This window comes from Cotesia glomerata, linkage group LG2 (genome assembly GCF_020080835.1).
Source record: "Cotesia glomerata isolate CgM1 linkage group LG2, MPM_Cglom_v2.3, whole genome shotgun sequence".
Classification (NCBI taxonomy): Eukaryota; Metazoa; Arthropoda; class Insecta; order Hymenoptera; family Braconidae; genus Cotesia; species Cotesia glomerata.
Window position 1 is genome coordinate 2,279,584 of NC_058159.1, and position 22,563 is coordinate 2,302,146.

The following is a 22,563-nucleotide window of genomic DNA, read 5'->3' on the forward strand; positions in this document are numbered from 1 at the left end:
AAATTAATAACTTATAAAATATTTTTTACGTATTAAAAATCATTACTATTATTATTACAATAATAATTAATAATTTATAAATGACAATTAAGTTTTAAGACACTTCGGACTTGTGGCAGTGAGTCTGGTTGTCTGCTATCGTGGAATTAATATAAATCCATAATTATAGCAACCTTTTTCACACTTTGTACAAATATTTATCATACTATTGATCCTTTCTTTTCATACATTACATTATTTCTTATATTCACCATACCAATAATTAACAATATTTTTTTTTTAATTTAAACTTGCCCAATATTAACAACAGTAACGAAAAAAAAATTTTTTTTTGTAAGAAAAAACAAAATACTTATTTTTAAAAATTCGCCTATTTATTTTTTTTAAGTCCTGCTTTTAGGCTTTATTATTAATTAATGGCAACTTTTGTTATTGTTTAACAAATTTAAGAGTGAATATTAATTTATGTTGAAAGAAAAAATATTTCTCACTCGTAGGCATAACTGATAAGTATTCCAATCTATAAAACACATCAGGTACTAAATTTTTATCTAAAAATTATTATTTTTATTTTTTTTTCTTGTTTGTATTAATTATATTGAGACACTCGTATTTAAATTTGTATTTAATTAAACAAAATATTGCAATAATTTTGAGTATTTAAATTATTGAATATTACACGGAAAAAATATGCCACTGGATATTATCTCAGATTAAACTCATTATAATCTGGGACTATACTGAGTATAATCTGGGATTATACACAGTACAATCTGGGATTATACACAGTATAATCTGGAATTATACTCATTATAATCTGGAATTATACTCATTATAATCTTGTTTTTTTTTTTTTCGTGTAATTAAAATAAAATTTTATTGCTTTTTTATAAAAAAAAAAATAAATCAAATTTAAACATCAGTGTCTATAAATTTGTTGCAATTGCAATAATTTTGTCGCTTATTTAATCCTAAGTGGAACCAGCACCTGATAATGTTGCATTATAATTATTAATAATCATTTAGCTCAATTGTTTAATTACTCACACATCATTTAATAATTATTATTCAAACAGTTAAGCGCCAAACATAATCTCGAGTATTTTTAGAAACTCAGACAGATACAGAACTAAAGAAATTACTCTGTAAATTTAAATAATTTGTACATTGACTTAATTATTTTTTTTTTTTCTGTATCAATAATCCGTAATGTAAAACAATCATCGTTATAAAAAAGTAGTTCGCTTGCTATTTAATAAATGTGAAGATCTATTTTATAATTGCTTGTAAGCTTATTTGTTTTATAAAGTCTTTGGTGTTTGTACCAATTTTTCCATGATATTCAGCAGTGTTAGTTTTATAAATTATTTATTTATTTTTTTTTTAGGCTCAAAATACTAAATAGAAAAATTTTAATATTTTTAACCAATTTATATGCTAAATTTTATTATTTTTTTTGTCCTTATAATTTAATTAAAGAATTATTAATTTTATAATTAAATTATATAATTTAAAAGAATTAAATTACACAATAATATAATAATTCAGGGGGAACCACTGTGACCACTGTGACGGTAGAAAAAAAAAGGTGAATTTTTCTTTATTTTATTAAGGGTACATTAAAGAATATTGCCCTAAATTTTTATTAAAAAATATTTATTAAAGTTATTATCAATATCTAAGAGCACTAGAAAAAATTTCCGCCTCCATGGTCGCAATGATAACTCAAAAACGAATTTGAAAATAAAAATCCAAATTGCTTTTTAATCAATAAGGATGTAGTTATTGTTGCAAATACGGAATTTTAAAAATTTTGATTTTAAAGATTTTTTTTAGCCGGATTAAAACAAAAAAAAATAAAAATAATGAGAAAATTTTCAATCAGTCGGCATTTTTTTAAAAATTGAAATTTTAAAAATTTTGATTTTAAATATTTTTTAAGCCGGGTTACAACAAAAAAAAAAAAACAGTAAAAATATTGAGAAATTTTTCAATCAGTCGGCAATTTTTTGAAAATTTTTCGTTTTGAAGATTTTCAAAATTTTTAAGTTTTGAAAATTTTTTTAATTTTCAAAATTTTTCGTTTTGAAAATTTTTTAAGTTTTGAAGATTTTCAAAATTGTTTAAGTTTTGAAAATTTTTAAAAATTTCAAAATTTGGATTTCAAATATTTTTTGAGCTAGGTTATTAAAAAAAAAAAAAAAAAAAAAAAAAAAAAAAAAAAAAAACAACAGTACAAATAATGAGAAAATTTTCAATGATTGCGCATTTTTTGGAAAATTAAAATTTTCAAAATTCTGTACGTGCAACGATAACTACATCCTTACAAATTAAAAAGCAATTTAGATTTTTATTTTCCAATGATCTGTTTTTGAGTTATCGATGCGACCATGGAGTGGGAAATTTTTTCTAGTACTCTTAGAGATTATCAATAACTCTGTAATAATAAAATATTTTTTAATAAAAATTTAAGGTAATAATCTTCAATATACCCTTAATAAAATAAAAAAAATCCCATCCCCAAATTTCTTTATTTTCCCTGTCAAAAAAATTCACCTTTTTTTCAATCCTCACAGTGCTGTTCCTCCTTAATTTTAACAATAAAAAAAGCGAAACAATTGTACTTATACTATCTTAATGGTAAATTTAAGAAAAACCCTATTCTACTTAAATAATTATGAATATAATGATAACAATAAATTGATAATCGTAATGGAAGAAAAATATAAAATCAGGGTAAGGTACAAGGAAGTTTTCTATAAGTTGAGCATACTTTCGAATTTGATTGCGAGTTTTAAAAATTACTTATGACTCAAAAAAAAAAATAATAACTTGAACACTCTTGAACATTACTTTTCAGCAATGATATAAATAAACGTATCGAATTATAATTTAATATGTTAAATATTAATATAGTAACAAAAATGCTTGAGCCATAAATAATTATTTAAACTTCTCGCTGGATACTAACATAAACATCACAAAACTATAAATATTAAAAAAAAAATTATTGTAACAACTAATTACTTAAATACGGCATTTTTTTTTTTTTATAAGAACAATTAAAAAAAAAAATACTAACAAAATAACGCTAAAAAATATTCTATCCTATTTTTAACTTATGCTTGTAATATTTATTATTATAATTGTAATTATAATTATAATCAATTGTTCATATAATTGTAATGATAAGAGCCGTGTATTACATTATACTATTTAAATTTACACACGTGCAAAGACATTTTTTTTTGCTATATATATATATTTATATCTTTGCTGACTTATTAAATTACCTTCAATTTATAAGTATATATATATATAAATGTATAATGTCAATTTTAAGATAATATAATAATATTGTATTGTATTAATTTAAAAACATTTAGGCACGTTAACGAGGACCGTGACTAAGTTACAATAATCTAATTGACGTACAAAAGGCACACGTATCGTTAATTCGTGACTGATTATTATTTTTTATTCAGATTATTGTTCTCTATCGTCTCGAATCTACATTAGCATTTTTTATGGTCATTTCTAATAATAATAATAATAATAATAATGAGATATAATAGAAATTGATAAATATTAATTAATCATACCGAAAGAGAACAATTGTTTCGGTAGGTTTGAATCGGTAAAAAAAATATTTTTACTTAATAAAAAAATGAAGTGATATTTGATATTAATTGGTTAAAAATAATCTTTTTAATGAATTTACTGAGCAGAGTTAACTTGATTTTCCCACTTATCAAGAGCAATAGCTGTGTTCACCAGCAGTACTAAGCTCGATGTCGGGATGTCTTGTGCGTACGGACCCTTGTTGTCTTTATTAGGGACCCATCCTGTCACGCTTTGGCAAATCAATTTGTCATTTATCTCGTTGAGCGAGTAAAATTTGTTATTACTGGAACTGCTTCCACAGGGCTCTCCTTGCCGTTCTGAGGATAAGTGCGCTCGCGGTGCGCTCCAGTATCCTGGTTTGTTGTCTTGACATTCCTCTCTGAAAAATTTATTAATATTTAGTATGAAAAATTTTTATGGTTGGATTATTAATTACAAAATTTTGGCTTAATGATTTTTTACACACGGTATATAGTTTGGGTACTTTTTAAATAAATTTTTGGAATAATAGAGCTATCAGTGGGTCAATTACGAATAATTTAATGGACAAATGTGATGGAACAAATTTATAGAACCAAGAGATTATTAGAAACTTGACATAAAAAATATATAAAACCAAAAGGCACTAATTCTTATTAAGACTTTTTTAATGATACCAAATAATACTATAATAATTCCTTTAAAAATAACTAGCAACTTTGCAGTCACTATGTGACTTCCGGGACTTGTGAACTATAAATAAATAAAATTTTGCTTGAATAAATTAATGACTTTTGTTAAATTGCACAGTAATTTCTTAAATATTGACATTTTTAAAGATATAAGCTCATTCCGATGGTACACTCATCAAAAGCTTTCATTTAAGTACCCACATGCATTTTTGATATATTTTTCATATATACATATATATATATATAATATACATAAATATATGAAAAATTGATGTGGGTACTCAAATTAAAAGTCTCGATGAGTGCAACATCAGAATGAGCTTATATCTTTATAAATGTTAATAATTCAGAAATTATATTATATTTTGTCAATTTATGATGTTTTTAAAGATATAAGCTCATCCCGATGTTATACTCTTCAAGAGCTTTCATTTGAGTACCCAGATGCATTTTTGTATATTTCTCATATATTTATGTATATAATATATATAAATATATGAAAAATTGATGTAGGTACTCAAATGAAAGGTCTCGATGAGTATAACATCGGGGTGAGCTTGTATCTTTAAAAATGTCAATAATTCACAAGATATTCGTTGATGTCCTGTACTTTCTTAACTATTGACATTTTTTTAAGACTTTTCCAATGATACTAAATTTAATTTAAAAAACTCATTTTTTCATATAAATATACCGGTTAAAAAATTTTCTTCATTCTCTCTTATTATATAGAGAGTGATTAAAAAAAATTTTATTTTTTTAGGTCTCTTTTTTTCCAGATATCTCGAAAATTCATATTTAATTTGACGCTAGATAAGTAAACTTCCTCAAATTTTATGTAACCTTGAAATAAAATCAGGAAATTAATATAGTTTTATGATAAAAAAAATTAAAAAAAAAAAAATTAATATTTAAATCTATTTTTAAAAAAACCTAAAAAAATGAAAATTTTGTTCAAAGTACTCTACAATTTATATTTACAGGTATATTAGCTACCGATATCGCGAAATCAGTATTGGGTAATTGAATAGAATAAAAAAAATAGAATGATAAAAAAAACAATATTTGAAGTCAAACAAAAGATAGTTGGCGCCCGAAATATTTAAAAAAAAAAAAAATCACTCTTATCGTAACTATTACGCAATTGGTTAAAAAATTCTTTCTGTTATCTAAGATATAATATTAAGTAATTGTAATTCAAAGTAGGGTTGAGTATTAATAGAATCGAATATTATTAATAACAATAAAGATAATAATTATTAAATAAATAAATAAAAAAAAAAAAAAAAATGTCCAAGCTTTCAAAAAGAGTTGAGAATAAATCTTACCCTCGTCGTGCAGGGTAATTTATTGCCTCGTCGTAATTTAATTCATTTGACGGCTCAACTTTAGTCTCTGAATATGGATATACGATAACACTTGGCCATTGTGATGATGGACGTTCTTCTTCACTATGAGAACTACTTTCATAATCATTTGGACTGTCTTCCTCACTTCTAAAATATAAAAATATATTTATATGTTTTTTTTTTTATGATTCTATTTTTTTATTCTTTCATTAAAGATACTTATTTACTTATCGTTAATTATAATATCTGATTAAGAATTGTGATTATAAATTATCAATAAAATTAGTATTGACAGCTGTCGATCTATAGCAATTAATTATTTAAATTAAAACTAATTAGAAATAGTTTGTTAGTTTGCATAATTGAGATTACTATCAGTCACTTATCAGTCAGATAACTGTGATCAAAATAATTATTTAAATTTTATTAATAAAGCAAATGAGAGCAAGTATATATATATATATATATATATATATATATATATATATATATATATATATATATATATATATTTTTTTTTTTTATATTAATAAAGAGATTTTTAAAGGAAGAAGTGAAATTATATTAAATGTGGTAATTTTTATTGGGGACTCGAGAATTGAGTATTATTATACGTATTGAAAAAGCTCACCTGTACATAACGTGATCCTCATAATCACGGCTGCGTCTGCGTGCTGTAGAGGGACTGTTAGACATTGTTGTATCCCAGCCGCGACTCGCATTGGGACTTAAACCAGCCGCCTGCTGGTGATGATGATTTCCACCTGGCATCTTTTTGCCGCGACGTGAAATTGTGTATTGCAGAGGATCCTGACCCTCACGTCTTATTATTTCCGGAAGAATACGACGCCTCGCGTTTATAAACCAGTTACACACCTGTATATAATAATTATTATTATAATAATAATTATCATTATAAATATTTTAATAAATAATTAATAATAAATAGAAATTTTGCAGTCACTACGTGACTGTCGTGATTTGTAAACTAAATAAAAAAAAATTTGTTTTATTAAATAATGAATCTTGTTAAATTGCACTGTACTTTCTTAAATATTGAAGTTTTTGAAGATATAAGCTCATCCCGATGTTAGACTCATCAAGAGCTTTCATTTGAGTACCCACATGAATTTTCATATATTTTTCATATAAACATATGTATAATATATATATAAATATATGAAAAATTGATGTGGGTACTTAAATGAAAGGTCTCGACGAGTTTAACATCGGGATGAGCTTATATCTTTAAAAATGTCAATATTTCACAAGATACAAGGTCATTTCTTAATTATATATCTAAAAATAAAACATTTTCGAATGCAACCTAAATACTTATCATAATAAATTGACTATCTTTAAATTTTATTGAAAATTTTTAACCATAATATTTTAACTACAAATTTTTTTTTTTTGTTAAATTATCAAATAAATTATAATGTAAAAACTATTCTTATACTTCACAGTCAATTTACATGATGAATTTTATAATGAATTTAACAAAAATTAAAAATATTATTGCTAAAATAATTTTATTTAAAATTTTCGATAAAAAGAAAAAAATCGTAAAATAAAAAAGATTTAATATTAAATAATTATTATTTATACATGTCGATCAAATTAATTTTTTTTCATGAAAAAAACTATTATTTTACTTATAAAATTTTTCAATAAATCAATACTAAATATTTTACCATCTACTAAGCTCAATGTTTTCTTTCCAACTAAAAATTGATTTTATTTATTAAAACAATTTTTAAAAAAATAAATTTGATAACCATAGAAAATAAAATAATATATAATTAGTAGCATACCTGAAGATTAGTCAATTTAGCTTCTTTGCTGAGGTATGTTTTTTCATTGTCACTTGGATAGGCGTTGTAACGATGCTCATACAGCCATCGCTTCAAAATTTTAACAGATTGTTTAGGTAAGTTGCCACGACGTTTACGCACTCCGTGCGCGACGGAGTGAAGCAATATTCTTTGTTTTCGACCGCGGAGTGATGAATTTTCGTGATCTATATCCGATCCACTTTGGTCGTCATCGGTGCTGCCCGAGGATTGGAATCGACCTCTCGCTGTAACATTAATGAGAAATATACATTTATTAGTTTTATGTAGTTTATAAATTACAAATTACTAATTACATAAATATTAATAAATAATAGATACAGTTGACTTAAACATTAAGTAATTAATCATTATATGTTTTATTTTTTTTGTTGATTGAGTGATTGCAAATCGTTTTGTTTGTTAAGCAATAACATGCCAATCGCATTTTATATCAGGTCAATAGTACCAACGGATCTATAGTTCAAAGCTCTGTGTTATAATTGCATCATTTTGTGTAAATAATTAATAATAATAATAACTAGTAACCTTGCAGTCACTATGTGACTGCCGTGACTTGTAAACTATAAATAAACAAAATTTTGCTTCATTAAATAATGAATTTTATTAAATTGCACTGTAATTTTTCAACTATCGACATTTTTAAAGATATAAGCTCATTCCGATATTATACTCACCAAGAGCTTTCATTTGAGTACCCACATGCATTTTTATATATTTTTCATATATTTATATATATGATATATATAAATATATGAAAAACTGATGTGGGTATTCAAATGAAAAGTCTTGATGAGTGTAACATCGAAATAAGCTTATATCTTCAAAAATATCAATAATTCTCAAGATACAAGGTCATTTTTTAATTATTGATATTTTTAAAGATATAAGCTCATCCCGATATTACACTCATCAAGAGCTTTCATTTGAGTATTCACATGCATTTTGATATATTTTTCATATATTTATATATGATATATATAAATATATGAAAAATTGATGTGGGTACTCAAATAAAAGGTCTTGATGAGTGCAACATTGGGATGAGCTTATATCTTTAAAAATGTCAATAATCCACAAGATACAAGGTCATTTCTTAATTATTGACATTTTTAAAGACATAAGCTCATCCCGATGTTACACTCATCAAGAGCTTTTATTTGATTACCCACATGCATTTTGATATATTTTTCATATATTCATATATATAGATATATAAAATATATGAAAAATTGATGTGGGTACTCAAATGAAAGGTCTTGATGAGTGTAACATCGGGGTGAGCTTATATTTTAAAAAATGTCAATAATCCACAAAATACAAGGCTATTTATTAATTATATCCTGGAAACAAAATTTTTCTTATTTTTCTAATAATATAGATAATAGTAAATTGATATAAAGATCTAAAAAAGAACCGCTTATTATTATTATTTTTTGTCTAATTTACTTAGAAGGCTAAAAATAAATTAATCTATAAAAAACTGACGTGATTTTTTTATTTCAGAATGTTTATAAAAAAAAAAAGACGATATTAGAATATTTTAATATTGAGATTTAAAGATTTTGTAAATAAAATAAAGGCGAATTTAATAATTTAAAAAAAAATTATTAAAAACCTCATAAATCATAATTATTCGTTTTTTATTCCACAATTACAGATCAACTATTTATTGAAATCCAAATATTAGTTCAAATTCACTAAATAAAATTAACAGATAATTAAAAGATAACTTGTGAAGTTATTCTTCAAATAAAGTAAATCCTAAGCCATTATTTTCTAATTTTTCACACAAATTATCAAACAAAATAGTTAAAATATTTGAAGTCGATAAGAAAAAAAAAAAAAAATAATAATTGTCTTATTTCTTCCCAGAAACTAAAAAAACAACTATTTGTTTTACAACATGTCACAAAAGAATTATGATTTATATATGACGTGTTATATATGCAATATTTAAGAATTTGAAAGAAAAACTGGAGTAGTGTGTATAGCTAGAGGGAATTTCGGTCAAAGATTAACATAAAGAGACGGTAATTTGAATACGAATCACCGAAGAGCTGTAAAAAATGAGCATTAGTCTAATACTTATATTCCGTGCGATAATGACAGAATTAACTAATGTCAGTAATAAAAATTCTTAGACTATTGGTTCAGCTAAACAAATACGTGAGAAAATATTGCCTGAGGTTAACTATTAAATAAAAATTAATAGTTTTTCAAATTTAACGTTTTGTTAAGGTGTATAAATAATTTCCTAATGTATTTTATTGTATAAATATATACATATATAGCTAGATATATTACTACATATCCATTTTTTAGAGTCAAAGTTAAGTACTCTACCTTAAGTACTCTCTCATTACGACATGGTTAAATTTAAATACCAAGGAAACAAAGTTGATAAAATATACATTTATATTTTGGAAACACGATACCTAGATAAAATTAAGTGTAAGTTTTTCCGGGAAGAGAATAAGTGGCATATATATTAAATTAAAGCTTTGACAATGAAAATTTAAATATAAATTTTTCGGCGTTTACACACAGATGAATAGAATTAATAATGAAGGCATGAATAAATTACCGTTTACCTGCTTCATCAAAAATTAACTCAACCATTCTCATTTATTGCTTTACCTTTTTGTCTATTTCTATCTATCTATCTATCTATTTTTTTTTTTTTTTTTTTTTTTTTTTTTATACATAGTAATAGATAGTATAGTATATCTATGTAGTATCTGGACCCGATGTATTAGATATTTTTCTATTTCTATTCATTTTATAGTGGAGCAACTAAATAGAGCCCGTTCTACGCCCTTGTGTATCTTGTATTCCTTTCTATTCTCTGTACCCGAAATTCTTTATTATGTCTAAAAATAAAATAAAACTACCATAGGGGAATTTTTTAGATCTTCAGGACTCTAAGGACTACTCGGAATATCCGTACAAATACTTTCTCTTGATCTACTTTTTAAATTCAATTGACTCTACTTTTTTTTAAATTAATATCTTTTCTATTTTATATTGTAATTGCAGATTGGTATTATTTTTAACTATTATAAAATAAGTGAAATTATAATTTGAGATTGGATAGTTTAAATTAATTTTCCCAAGAGTTTCTTTGTCAAAAATCTATTAATTCCAGATGTTTTAGAAGTTTCTATTTAATAAATTGTGTCAAAAGTGTCAGATGTCTGTTAAGTTAATTCCAGTATCATTAAATTACTTATCTGTCTCTATAGTTTTTTACAGTTTTTGATCTATACCGCATTTGTACGGAAATCATAAATTTTCAGGGGTTTCTTTTTTAAAGTGTAATTTCAAGATTTGAAAATTTATTTATTTTATATATTTTTTGTACTAAATCCAACAGATTTTACAAAAAAAAAAAAAATTCTCACAATGATAATAATTTTAAATAAGATAAAAATTTATTATTAATGAATTTTTGAATTCAACCTATATTAATAAGAGAATAAGAAAAATTTTGTGTCCAGGATAGTCATGTGACAAAATCGGTTTTTTTTTTAGTGAAATTTAGTGTCATTGCAAAGGTCTTGCTTTGAATTTGTGCCTTTTCAAGGTTTCATCTCATCCTCACTGATAGTCAATTTATTATGATGAGAATTTAGGCTGTATTCGAAAATTCTTTAGATACATAATTAAGAAATGACCTTGTATCTCGTGAACTATTGACATTTTTAAGGATATAAGCTCATCCTGATGTTACACTCATCAAGACCTTTCATTTGAGTACCCACGTCAATTTTTCATATATTTTATATATTTATATATTTCACAAACACCATATGTATAAAATATATAAAAAATGCCATGTGGGTACTCAAATGAAAGGTCTCGATGAGTGTAACATCGGGATGAGCTTATATTCTTAAAAACGTCAATAATTAAGAAATGACCTTTTATCTTGTGAAATATTGACATTTTTAAAGATATAAGCTCATTCCGATGTTACACTCATCAAGACCTTTCATTTGAGTACCCACATCAATATTTCACATATTTTATATATTTCACAAATACCATATATATAAAATATGTAAAAAATGCTATGTGGGTACTCAAATGAAAGCTCTCGATGAGTGTAACTTCAGGATGAGCTCATATCTTCAAAAATGTCAATAATTAAGAACTGACCTTGTATCTTGTCAATTAGTGACATTTTTAAAGATAACCTCATCCTGATATTACACTCATCGAGACCTTTCATTTGAGTACCCACATCAATTTTTCATATATTTATATATATATTATATATATGTATATATGAAAAATATATCAAAAATGCATGTGGGTACTCAAATGAAAGCTCTTGATGAATCTAACATCAGAATGAGCTTATATCTTTAAAAATGTCAATAATTAAAAAAGTACAGTGCAATTTAATGAAATTCATTATTTAATAAATTAAAATTTCATTTATTTACAGTTCACAGGTCACGGCAGTCACATAGTGACTGCAAGGTTGCTAGTTCTTATTAAAAAAATTAAATATATATAAGTAAAAAAAAAAGTAAATAAATGAAATTTGTAGTGACTTTAATTGCAACAGATGTAACGGCACGTGTACCGGATATTAAAACCTGATTTTCATTTATTTACAAAATACTGTTATTAAATAAAATAAACAACAATATTTATCCATTTAATTTAAAAAAAAAAAAAAAAAAAAAAAAAAAAAAAAACTACAGCTAAAATCAAACTATGGATGAATTAAAATGTTAATGAGAACGAAGAAAGAAATCACGGAACAGCCGGAACCGGGAGTTCTTGACATTTGACCTGATTAGAAACCGTTTCCTAAACTTTACGATTTAAAATAAATATGGTCTTATTTCTGAGATAAAAAAGAGTTCACTGAATTGTAAATAATTATTATAGTTTATAGTGTTGATATTAAAAGTACTGATATCACTTTTACTGGTCCACAAATGCTTGATTTATTTTTTATTCATTGATTTTATCGAATTATAGTAAACAAAGCGTACAGAAAATAAAGAAACTAAAAATAAAAATAAACGCGTTGAGTTGTAATATAAATATATATATATATATATATATATATATATATATATATATATATATATATATATATATATATATATATATATATATATTTTAAGTGAATTAAAATAAAAAGTATTTCATATGGTGGTGAATAAATTTACATCAGATATTGTCTTTCGTAATACCAAAAAAAGATGACGCCCGGTCTCTCTCGATCGTAAGGTAAAGACCTTGGTTCACATATAATACACGTGGGTCTCTTCTCTAATGTGTGTGACGTTTTGGTCGAGTTATATTTATTAATAAATATATATATTATATTATAATGTATATTTAACTTTGGTAAATTAAATAAAATTTGGTATAACAATATTAATATGCTACTATACTAAGTACATGTCACTTGTCGGGTGTAACTAATAAAAATTCAAATGTCTGACACCTTTTAATAATCTAATATTTACTCTACTCAATATAATTTTGTTTAAAAAAATTTATTATTATTTTTATTATTAATATTATCATCATCATCTTTAGTTACAAGAATAAGAAGCTATTGATTATTTTTTATCAATACTTTACACGTGTACGACATTATCAGATATAAATATTTGCAACTATCTTCGAAATAAGATTACCCAGAATTAACAAAAAAATTGGAATATAAATAAATAAACGAAATTCATAAAGTGCTCAAGATTTAAAAAAGTTCGAGAGTTTATCAGACTCGGATAACAATTTATCGTGGTGCTATAGACGTCTCTCTAAAACGATCTAGCTAAAAGTCTAAAGTTTTTGGCAAACATCCCAAGTGTCATTACACTCTTTTAAATTTATTTCATTCTTTTTTTTTTTAATATATTAATTCTGTGACTCAATAAATGTATAATTAAATTTATACTCGGATTTCTTAATATCGATTCTATAAAAAAGTTCCGAAAATAACTTGCAAGTTTTATTTAGCTGAGACGAATCTTTGTCAGCTTTATTGTCGATTACGGTGATTGAAATTGATAAACATTAATTAAACGGAAATTTAGGAAGTTTTTTTAATTTATTAATGATTTTTTTTTTGGATATTGGAGATTGATTTTTTTTTGTTTGAAATTTAATAAATTTTTTAAATAAATATAAATTTTTTTTATTGATAAAAATTAATTTTGAGTTTTTAAAAATATCAAAATTTGAAAAATAAAAATTTTAATTTTATATTGCAAATTTTGAAATAAATTTCAATGTATAAAAATTATAAAAAAAAAAATTTTCTAATTGTATTTTTGTCAATAAATTTTTTCCTGAATTCCAAAAAAAACCTCAAAATTAAAAAAATAAAATTTTGAACAAAATTTGGAAAATAAAAATATTTATAAATTTTAATTTTTGATTATAAATTTTGAAATAAATTTAAATGTATAAAAATTATTAAAATTATAAAAAAAAATTTTTTGTCAATAATAAATTTTTTTCTGAACTCCAAAAAAAAAAAATCTCAAAAATTCCAAAAATAAAATTCTAAACAAAAAAAATGGATTCTTAAAATAAATATCAATGATTTTTTTTTGATAAAAATAATTTAAAAATAAATTTTGATTTTCTAAAAATATCAAAATTTGAAAAATAAAATTTTTTATAAATTTTAATTTTTTATTTCAAATTTTGAAATAAATTTAAATGTCTAGAAATTAAAAAAAAAAAAATTATTTTTGTCATTAATAAATTTTTTTCTAAATTCTAAGCAAAAATTCTTAATAAATTTCATTCTGATCAATTTTTTAAATTATCCCATAGAAAAAAAGAACCTCCAAAAAAAAAAATAGAAAAAAAAGCAAGATATTGTTTAGAGTGTGTCACGTGCTTCCGGCACGTCTTTCAACAGAATCTACATACTGTTAGCCATTGGTGTGACAACAGACAGTAGACACAAGACATGAGCCATCAGTTGAGTAGACAGGAGCACAGTCAGAAGAGAATGTGTGTTATAAATACCTGGACAGTCCAGCAAAGTAATGTCCCAGTCTTGTAAAATGTTATTATATGCTATGTTGAGCAGTAGTACCAACTTCTATCGAGATGAGCATGAGCATGAGACTAGACCAGACTAGACTTTGACTTAAGCTAAAGCAAAACTCATTAGAGGCAGACAGTCTTGGAGCCAGGACAGTGCTGATCATTTTTTCAGCCGAGGGTGTACGCTAATGTGTCCGTCCAAGTCTACGTAAATATAAACGCGAAAGAAGAGTCAGGTTCGCTCTTTCCTCTCCTACTCGTTCCTCAGTGACCAACATAGACAGATAATGTCGCAAATACTAATATAAGAACACTAGTACATTAAAGATAGAGTCAAGTTAGAAATTACACAGGACCGAAATAAACTTACGCCGCTGCTACTCGTTGTTCCGTATTTAGTCCGGGATACATAACATGGAGATCTGTCTATAGACCTTTCATTACGTTCCTCGACCACGTAGTTGGTCACCAGTTTTGTTTAAAAAATTTTATATATTTATATTAAACACAACTGTCATAGGAAATAAGAATCGTTTGATGTCGATGGCCCTAAGCGATTTTTTACGTCAAATATAGCTAGCTAGTTTAATTACTCACTAATCTTAATCTCACCACCTGATATAATTAATACTCCGATATAACCGCGGGCTCTTTATTACTTTAACGGTTCTTTCAATGTCATTTTTTTATTAAACCTATCAGCACTATTCTATTATTTGATTTATTGGATTTTTTGTGATTATTGTCAGAAAATTGGAGTTAAAAATTTTTTTTTGGGTTTTTATTGCTGAAAAATTAATTAAAGATTTATCGGGCTAATTTTAAAAAATAATTTTTAAGAATTAGATTATTCTTAGATTAAGAAGAAAAATTATTTAATTGATTAGAATTTTTTTTTTGTTTTTATTGTCAATAAATTTAATATTTTTTTTTAATTTATACTAAAAAAAAATTGTTTTAATTTAAGAAAAAAAATTTTTTGATTAAAATTTTATTAACAATTTTTTTATTGTTTTTATTGTCAATAAATTTAATTTTTTTTTAATTTAAAAATTTTGAATTTATATTAAAAAAAAAATATTGTTTTAATTAGAAAAAAAATTTTTTGAGCCAATAAAATAATTTTATAACGATTAAAAAAAGATTTTAAATCCAATAATTCATTAAAAAATAAAAAAAAAATTTTTTTAATTTAAGAAGGAAAATTATTTGATTAAAATTTTATTAAGAATTTTTTTTTTTTTTTATTGTTAATAAATTTAATCTAATATTTTTTTTAATTTAAAAATTTGGAATTTATAATAAAAAATATTGTTTTAATTAAAAAAAAAAAATTTTTTTTGAGCCAATAAAATAATTTTATAACGATTAAAAAAAGATTTTAAATCCAATAATTCATTAAAAAATTAAAAAAAAATTTTTTTAATTTAAGAAGGAAAATTATTTGATTAAAATATTATTCAGAATTTTTTTTTGTTTTTATTGGCAATAAATTTAATATTTTTTTTAAATTTAAAAATTTTGAATTTAAAAAAGATTCATTAAAAAATTAAAAAAAAATTTTTTTTTCAATTTAATTAACAAGTTAAATATTAATGAAGCTAAAAATTGCTTAATGTCTAATATTTTCAGTATAGTAACATAAATTTTTTTCAATGAAACTATATTTGGCTGCATTCATCATTCAGACCCATTTAACTATAACAATTATGCACTGTAGTACTCAAAGTAATATCTCTTTGCCAAATAATAATAATAATAATAATAATAATAATAATAATAAAAAAAAAAAAAAAAAAAAATAATCATTGCCAATAAACCAAAATAAAAAATATCAAATTCATTGAATTAAACTAATTATCAAGTGAGGTAATTGTCCAAGATAATGTGATAAAAATAAATTTTTTCAATGAAATAATTTTTAGATAAAAATTCAATTTATCCGTAATTAGCGGCAAGTATACATTAAAAAAAAAAATTTGTAAATATTTATAAGTCCGGAATAATTACAGGGGAAGAAGTGTAAAAGTATTTACAAATAAAAATAATTGGGTGTAGCTTGAACAAAGACGGTTTTTATGTATGAGGCCAGGAAGTTCCTCGAGTATCAGACGGCGCCTGTGTGCGAAAAATTACGTAAGGTCCAGTAACCCTCCTGGGGTAAATTTAGTCACTAAGCTAAAGCTGTAAGCTCTCTAAGCAAGTTGCTGCCGAGCGACCGGGCAAAGCGGCTAAACCGCATCACATATGATATAAATGTATACGTACACCTAGTAACACACGTGTGCGGTTGCTGACACACTGCTGGCTGCTAAATCATACTCATACTCAATACAACTGTGGAATAACTAACACGTTTGTTGTCTACAGTCGGCATCACCAGCAAAAGCCAGTTACATCCGTCATATTCACGAGTGTCGCGTTTCGACTGACCTAAATGTTGCGTGCTAACTGTCAACGATCAATAATATATCCATACATTCACATCTATATCCATATCCATATCCATATCCATATCCATACATGTCCTAGTACTAATAATAATGGACATATTTTACTACTAAACTCTCCACCTGTATCAACTCTCTCCATCTTCCTAAAAATTCACTTATTTCTATTTTTTATTTTTAAATTAATGAGTCTAGGTTTGGATTTACAAAAAATTTATTCTTTTCAAGAGAGGAAATTTTTAATTTTTGATTAAAAAATTTTTCTCTTCAATTAAATTATTTTTTTTATGGTGCTGAAGTTAGCTGACAACTTTTAATTTTTATTACTAATAAATTACAGTAAAAAAAAATTTTTTAAACATTTCTAATGCAAGTAAACTTTTTTTTTTAGATCTAAATTTTCAAAACCAAGATTTTTAATTTTTAAGTAAAATTGAAATTTTGCTTTATTAAATAATGACTTTTGATAAATTGCACTGTACTTTCTTAAATATTGATGTTTTTAAAGATATAAGCTCATCTTGATGATATACTCATCAAGAGCTTTCATTTGAGTACCCAGATGAATTTTGATATATTTTTCATATATTCATATATATATATATATATATATATATATAAAATTGATGTGGGTACTCAAATGAAAGCTCTTGATGAGTGTAATGTCGGGGTGAGCTGATATTTTTAAAAATATCAAAAGTTCACAAGTTATTTGTTAAATTGCACTGTACTTCCTTGAATATTGACATTTTCAAAGACAAAAGCTCATCTCGATGTTACACTCATCAAGAGCTTTTATTTGAGTACCCACATGCATTTTGATATATTTTTCATATATTCATATATATAATATATATAAATAAATGAAAAATTGATGTGGGTACTCAAATGAAAGATCTTGATGAGCGTAATATCAGAATGAGCTTATATCTTTAAAAATGTCAATATTTCACAAGATAAAAGGCAATTTATTACTAATGTAATAATGAAAAATTATCATCTTTTCCCCGCGTAAATTTTAAAATTATACGAAGTAATTATTATGCGGTGAATAATTAAAATCTTACTAATAAAATATCTTTACATTGTAAAAATAAACTCATCTTTTTTTTTTCCTTATGCGAAATTATCCGCGTTAGCAGTTCTAGGAAAAAATAAAGTTAATAGTTAATATACAAGACTTTATACAAAACTTTTGAAAATCACAGATATAATTTATAATTTAATTTCGTAATTTCAAGTCAAAATTTCGTAGAAAAAATAACAGATAGAAAAAAATTGAAAGGGATTTTTTTTTTTAATTAAATTCTTTATAAAAAAAGGTCTGATATTATTTTTGGGTATTTTTAATATTTGAATTAAAAGTTTGTCCTATTTTGCAGCTAATAATTTCATTGAAAAAAATTTTTTCTCAGAGTATTGAGATTAAGCTAATTAATTAATAAAACAAATTAGGGAATCTAAAAATATCTTCATGAGAACATCAACATCTTAATTTAAAAAATTAAATTTTTTTTATTAGTATATAAATAACCTAATTCACAAATTTTCCCGCGAAATAATTTTATTATCTCATTAGAATTTATTCAATAAAAAATGGGAATATTTATAGAGAAAATAAAATTTATAAATTTATCACGCCCTAATTAAATTATTCAAATTATATTAAAACGATAAGACGAGCTTAAAGTGCAATTAGATATATTGCACATTAAATAATAATAACAAAAATAACAGAGTAGCAATAAAATGATTTAAAAAGAGTATAAACTTACTGGCATTTATCTTATAACAGCAAATAAAAATACTATAACGTACATTCTGAGTATTTAAGTTAAGTGCATACAGAGTTACGGGCACATAAAAACCCAACTATTTTTTTCCCGCCAGTTATTATATATACACACTGCAGTGTGCATTTGATAAGTGTCAAAGCGATAATAATTCTGGAGGCTCGATAATCGCCCTGTCATTCTCAACGTCACTTACGTCTCTTATTACCTTTACTTAAAATATACATATATGCAACGCGATGCATAACGTTCGACATTGCGTTTATTTGTGTAATAAAAATAGACCAGGGAAAAATAATTTCCCACATTTTTTTACATCCCATTATTTTTATCTTTTTTGAATAATAGTTCTCGATTTTTTTAATATTTCACTTGTATTGATAATTCTCAGGAAATAGACTAACGATTAGATAATTAGACTCTTAAATTAATTCTAATTTTCAATGTTACTTTTACTTTTTTTTTAATTTATTTTTGGCATTGACACTAATGAGAAAACTTTCGATTATCATTAATTAACTTGAGAAAATTTATTGATTATTCATTTGAATGAATTTATCGAAAATTTTAATCAATTATTTAGATAAAAGGTTTGTTTTTAACGATCGGAGATTATTCTTAGGAAATAAAATTAATCGTTTTAGTTATGTAAATGAGAATGTGTTAAAAATAATTTTTTTTTAATTTATATTATTAAGAGAATAAGAAAATTTTTCTTCCAGGATCGTCATATGATAAAATCGAATTTTTTAGTGTCATTTTAATGGTCTCGATTTGAATTTGTGCCCTTTCAAGGTTTCATTTCATTCTCACCGATAGTCAATTTATTATGATAGGTATTTAGACTGCATTCGAAAATGCTTTATCTCTAGATACATAATTAAGAAATGACCTGGTATCTCGTGAACTATTGACATTTTTAAAGATATAAGCTCATCCCGATGTTACACTCATCGAGACCTTTCATTTGAGTACCCACATCAATTTTTCATATATTTCATATATTTATATATATATGAATATATACAAAATATATCAAAATTCATGTAGGTACTCAAATGAAAGGTCTTGATGAGTTTAAAATCGGGATGAGCTTATATCTTTAAAAATGTCAATAATTAAGAAATGACCTTTTATCTTGTGAAATATTGACATTTTTAAACATATAAGCTCATTCTGATGTTACACTCATCGAGACCTTTTATTTGAGTACCCACATCAATTTTTCATATATTTTATATATTTATATATAATATATATGTATATATGAAAAATATATAAAAATGCATATGGGTACTCAAATGAAAGCTCTTAAAGAATGTAACATCGGGATGAGCTTATATCTTTAAAAATGTCAATAATTAAGAAATTACCTTTTATCTTGTGAAATATTGACATTTTAAAATATATAAGCTCATCCCGATGTTAGACTCATCAAGACCTTTCATTTGAGTACCCACATCAATTTTTCATATATTTTATATCTATATATATAAAAGAGGATGTTTGTATATATGTCATCGATAAACTCAGAAACTATTTGACCGATCATTATGAAAATTGGTATGCTTATGTATTTTATCACGGAGAAGGTTTATATGCTATGCCCATTGATGTAACTCGCCACCAGGCGGCGCTGTCAAGTATCGACTTCCGCCCCGTTCAACCGATTGTCATAAAAATTGGCATGACCATGTATTTTTCTATGAAGAAAACGAACATGCTATGTCCATTGATGTAACTCGCCACCAGGCGGCGATGTCAAGTATCGACTTCCGCCCAGTTCAACCGATTGTCATAAAAATTGGCATGACCATGTATTTTTCTATGAAGAAAACGAACATGCTATGTCCATTGATGTAACTCGCCACCAGGCGGCGCTGTCAAGTATCGACTTCCGCCCCGTTCAACCGATTGTCATAAAAATTGGCATGACCATGTATTTTACCGCAGAGAAAGTAAATATGATGTCCATGTTATTAAATATCACCATCATATAGCGCTTAAATGCATTAAGTTCTATAGCGATCAACTGATTTAAAATTTTATATGCGGCAATGAATGCAATAAAATGTTTTCTCATTAAATTCAATGAGTTATTTTACAACTTATCTATATATATATAAAAGAGGATGTTTGTATATATGACATCGATAAAATCAGAATCTATTTGACCGATCATTATGAAAATTGGTATGTTTATGTATTTTTTCACGGAAAAGGTTTATATGATATGCCCATTGATGTAACTCACCACCAGGCGGCGCTGTAAAGTATCGACTACCACACCGTTCAACCGATTGTCATAAAAATTGGTATGACCATGTATTTTTCCACGGAGAAAGTAAATATGATGTCCATGTCATTAAATATTACCATCAGATAGCGCTTCAATGCATTAAGTTCTATAGCGATCAACTGATTTAAAATTTTATTTGCGGCAATGAAGGCAATAAAATGTTTTCTCATTAAATTCAGTGAGTTATTTTACAACTTATATTAAATAAGAAAATGAGAGAAGTAACTAATCTTTATTTGTAAACAAAAAAATATAATTTATTTAAAAAGCAAATCAGCTAACTTCAAATAAGGTACCGGCGGGTAATAAGGCCTAGCTAAGGGAGATTTTGAAAAAAATCGAAAATATTGCATTTAATTATTGAAATGTATCATCGATTTTTATATTAATACATTAGCCATAAAATATAATGGAATAATGGTAATTTTCACCATAAACAAACAAAATTAAATGTTTTCAAAAACCTTGCGAATAGGCTTTATTTTACTACGGTAGGGTAATAAAGCCTGCGGGTTAAACATACTAGAAATAGTTATACTATACTTAATAAAATTGATATTAGAGATCAATCATCACTTAAATTTAGTAACAATACTTTCTAAGATGTTGATAAAAATTAGAACAATGATTTTAAATTATTAAATATAAAATTATAAAAAATGTTTACCATTTACCCAAACCGTTTTTTAGGAATTCTCCTGCGCTACTTTAGTATATGACGGATGATGAAATATAGATGACAGGAAACGTTGTATCGGGACTCTATAAAATTGTAGCGAAATTTCTATGCTAGACGCTTCTACTAGAGAAGTCTTTAGCGGAAGCGGTGATTTTAAATATCATTTCTATCACTTAGGCTTATTACCCGCGGGTACCTTATATCATTTGTTATTTAACATCAATATTTATCTGTCAAAACTAAACATAATTTTTAACTTCCCGCTAAAAAAAATTGAAAATTTTTTGAAATTCGGGAAGTTATTGGTTTTACCCCGTTTTGCGAAAATCGAGTTTTTATCCGATTTCGGCGTTTTAAGGTCACAAGAAGCTTCCCTGACTATTCCCGCGATGGTGTCTGTGCGGCTGTATGTATGTATGTTTTTTTTTTTTATTTTTTTTTTTTTTTTATAGAGGAGGTAAAATACATTTACGTATGCCAGAACTTGGTGCTGGTGCCAGGACTAGGTGTTGGTGCCTGGGTATATAGGACTCAGAAGTCAATATTATTTTGCAACAATACCGACTAAACATCCTCCTCTCTCCTTTCCCCATAGATGTTACAGGGAAGACTGGATCGAGACCGCGTTAGCATTACTTCGATCCAGTCCATGTTGTGTCTCACGAAACCTACTTCATGTCACTACTGGTTTCTAATCCCTTTCTGCGATTTTTTCGTTTAAAAGGCGCTGCGCGTAGGCTGCGACAGCTGACCAGTTTTCTTCTTTTGTGATCATGCAGGTTACCAAGCTCTCAGGGGAGAGCGTTG

The 22,563-nt window shown here is 25.2% G+C and overlaps 1 protein-coding gene across 2 annotated transcripts in view; it reads right to left on the reverse strand.

Moving 5' to 3' along the window:
- Positions 1–3,480: 3,480 nt before the first annotated feature.
- LOC123259196 (homeobox protein TGIF2LY-like) overlaps positions 3,481–22,563 on the reverse strand; it is a 29,310-nt gene continuing 10,227 nt past the window's right edge. Inside the window, exons 2-5 of one of the 2 annotated variants that reach the window (XM_044719531.1) lie at positions 7,459–7,724; positions 6,276–6,520; positions 5,624–5,791; positions 3,481–4,003 (exon numbers count right to left, since the gene is read on the reverse strand). In XM_044719531.1, coding sequence (XP_044575466.1) covers positions 3,718–4,003; positions 5,624–5,791; positions 6,276–6,520; positions 7,459–7,724 — 965 coding nt within the window. In that variant the 3' untranslated portion in view covers positions 3,481–3,717. The remainder of the gene's footprint in view (positions 4,004–5,623; positions 5,792–6,275; positions 6,521–7,458; positions 7,725–22,563) is intronic. The other variant, XM_044719533.1, reaches the window with a different exon arrangement.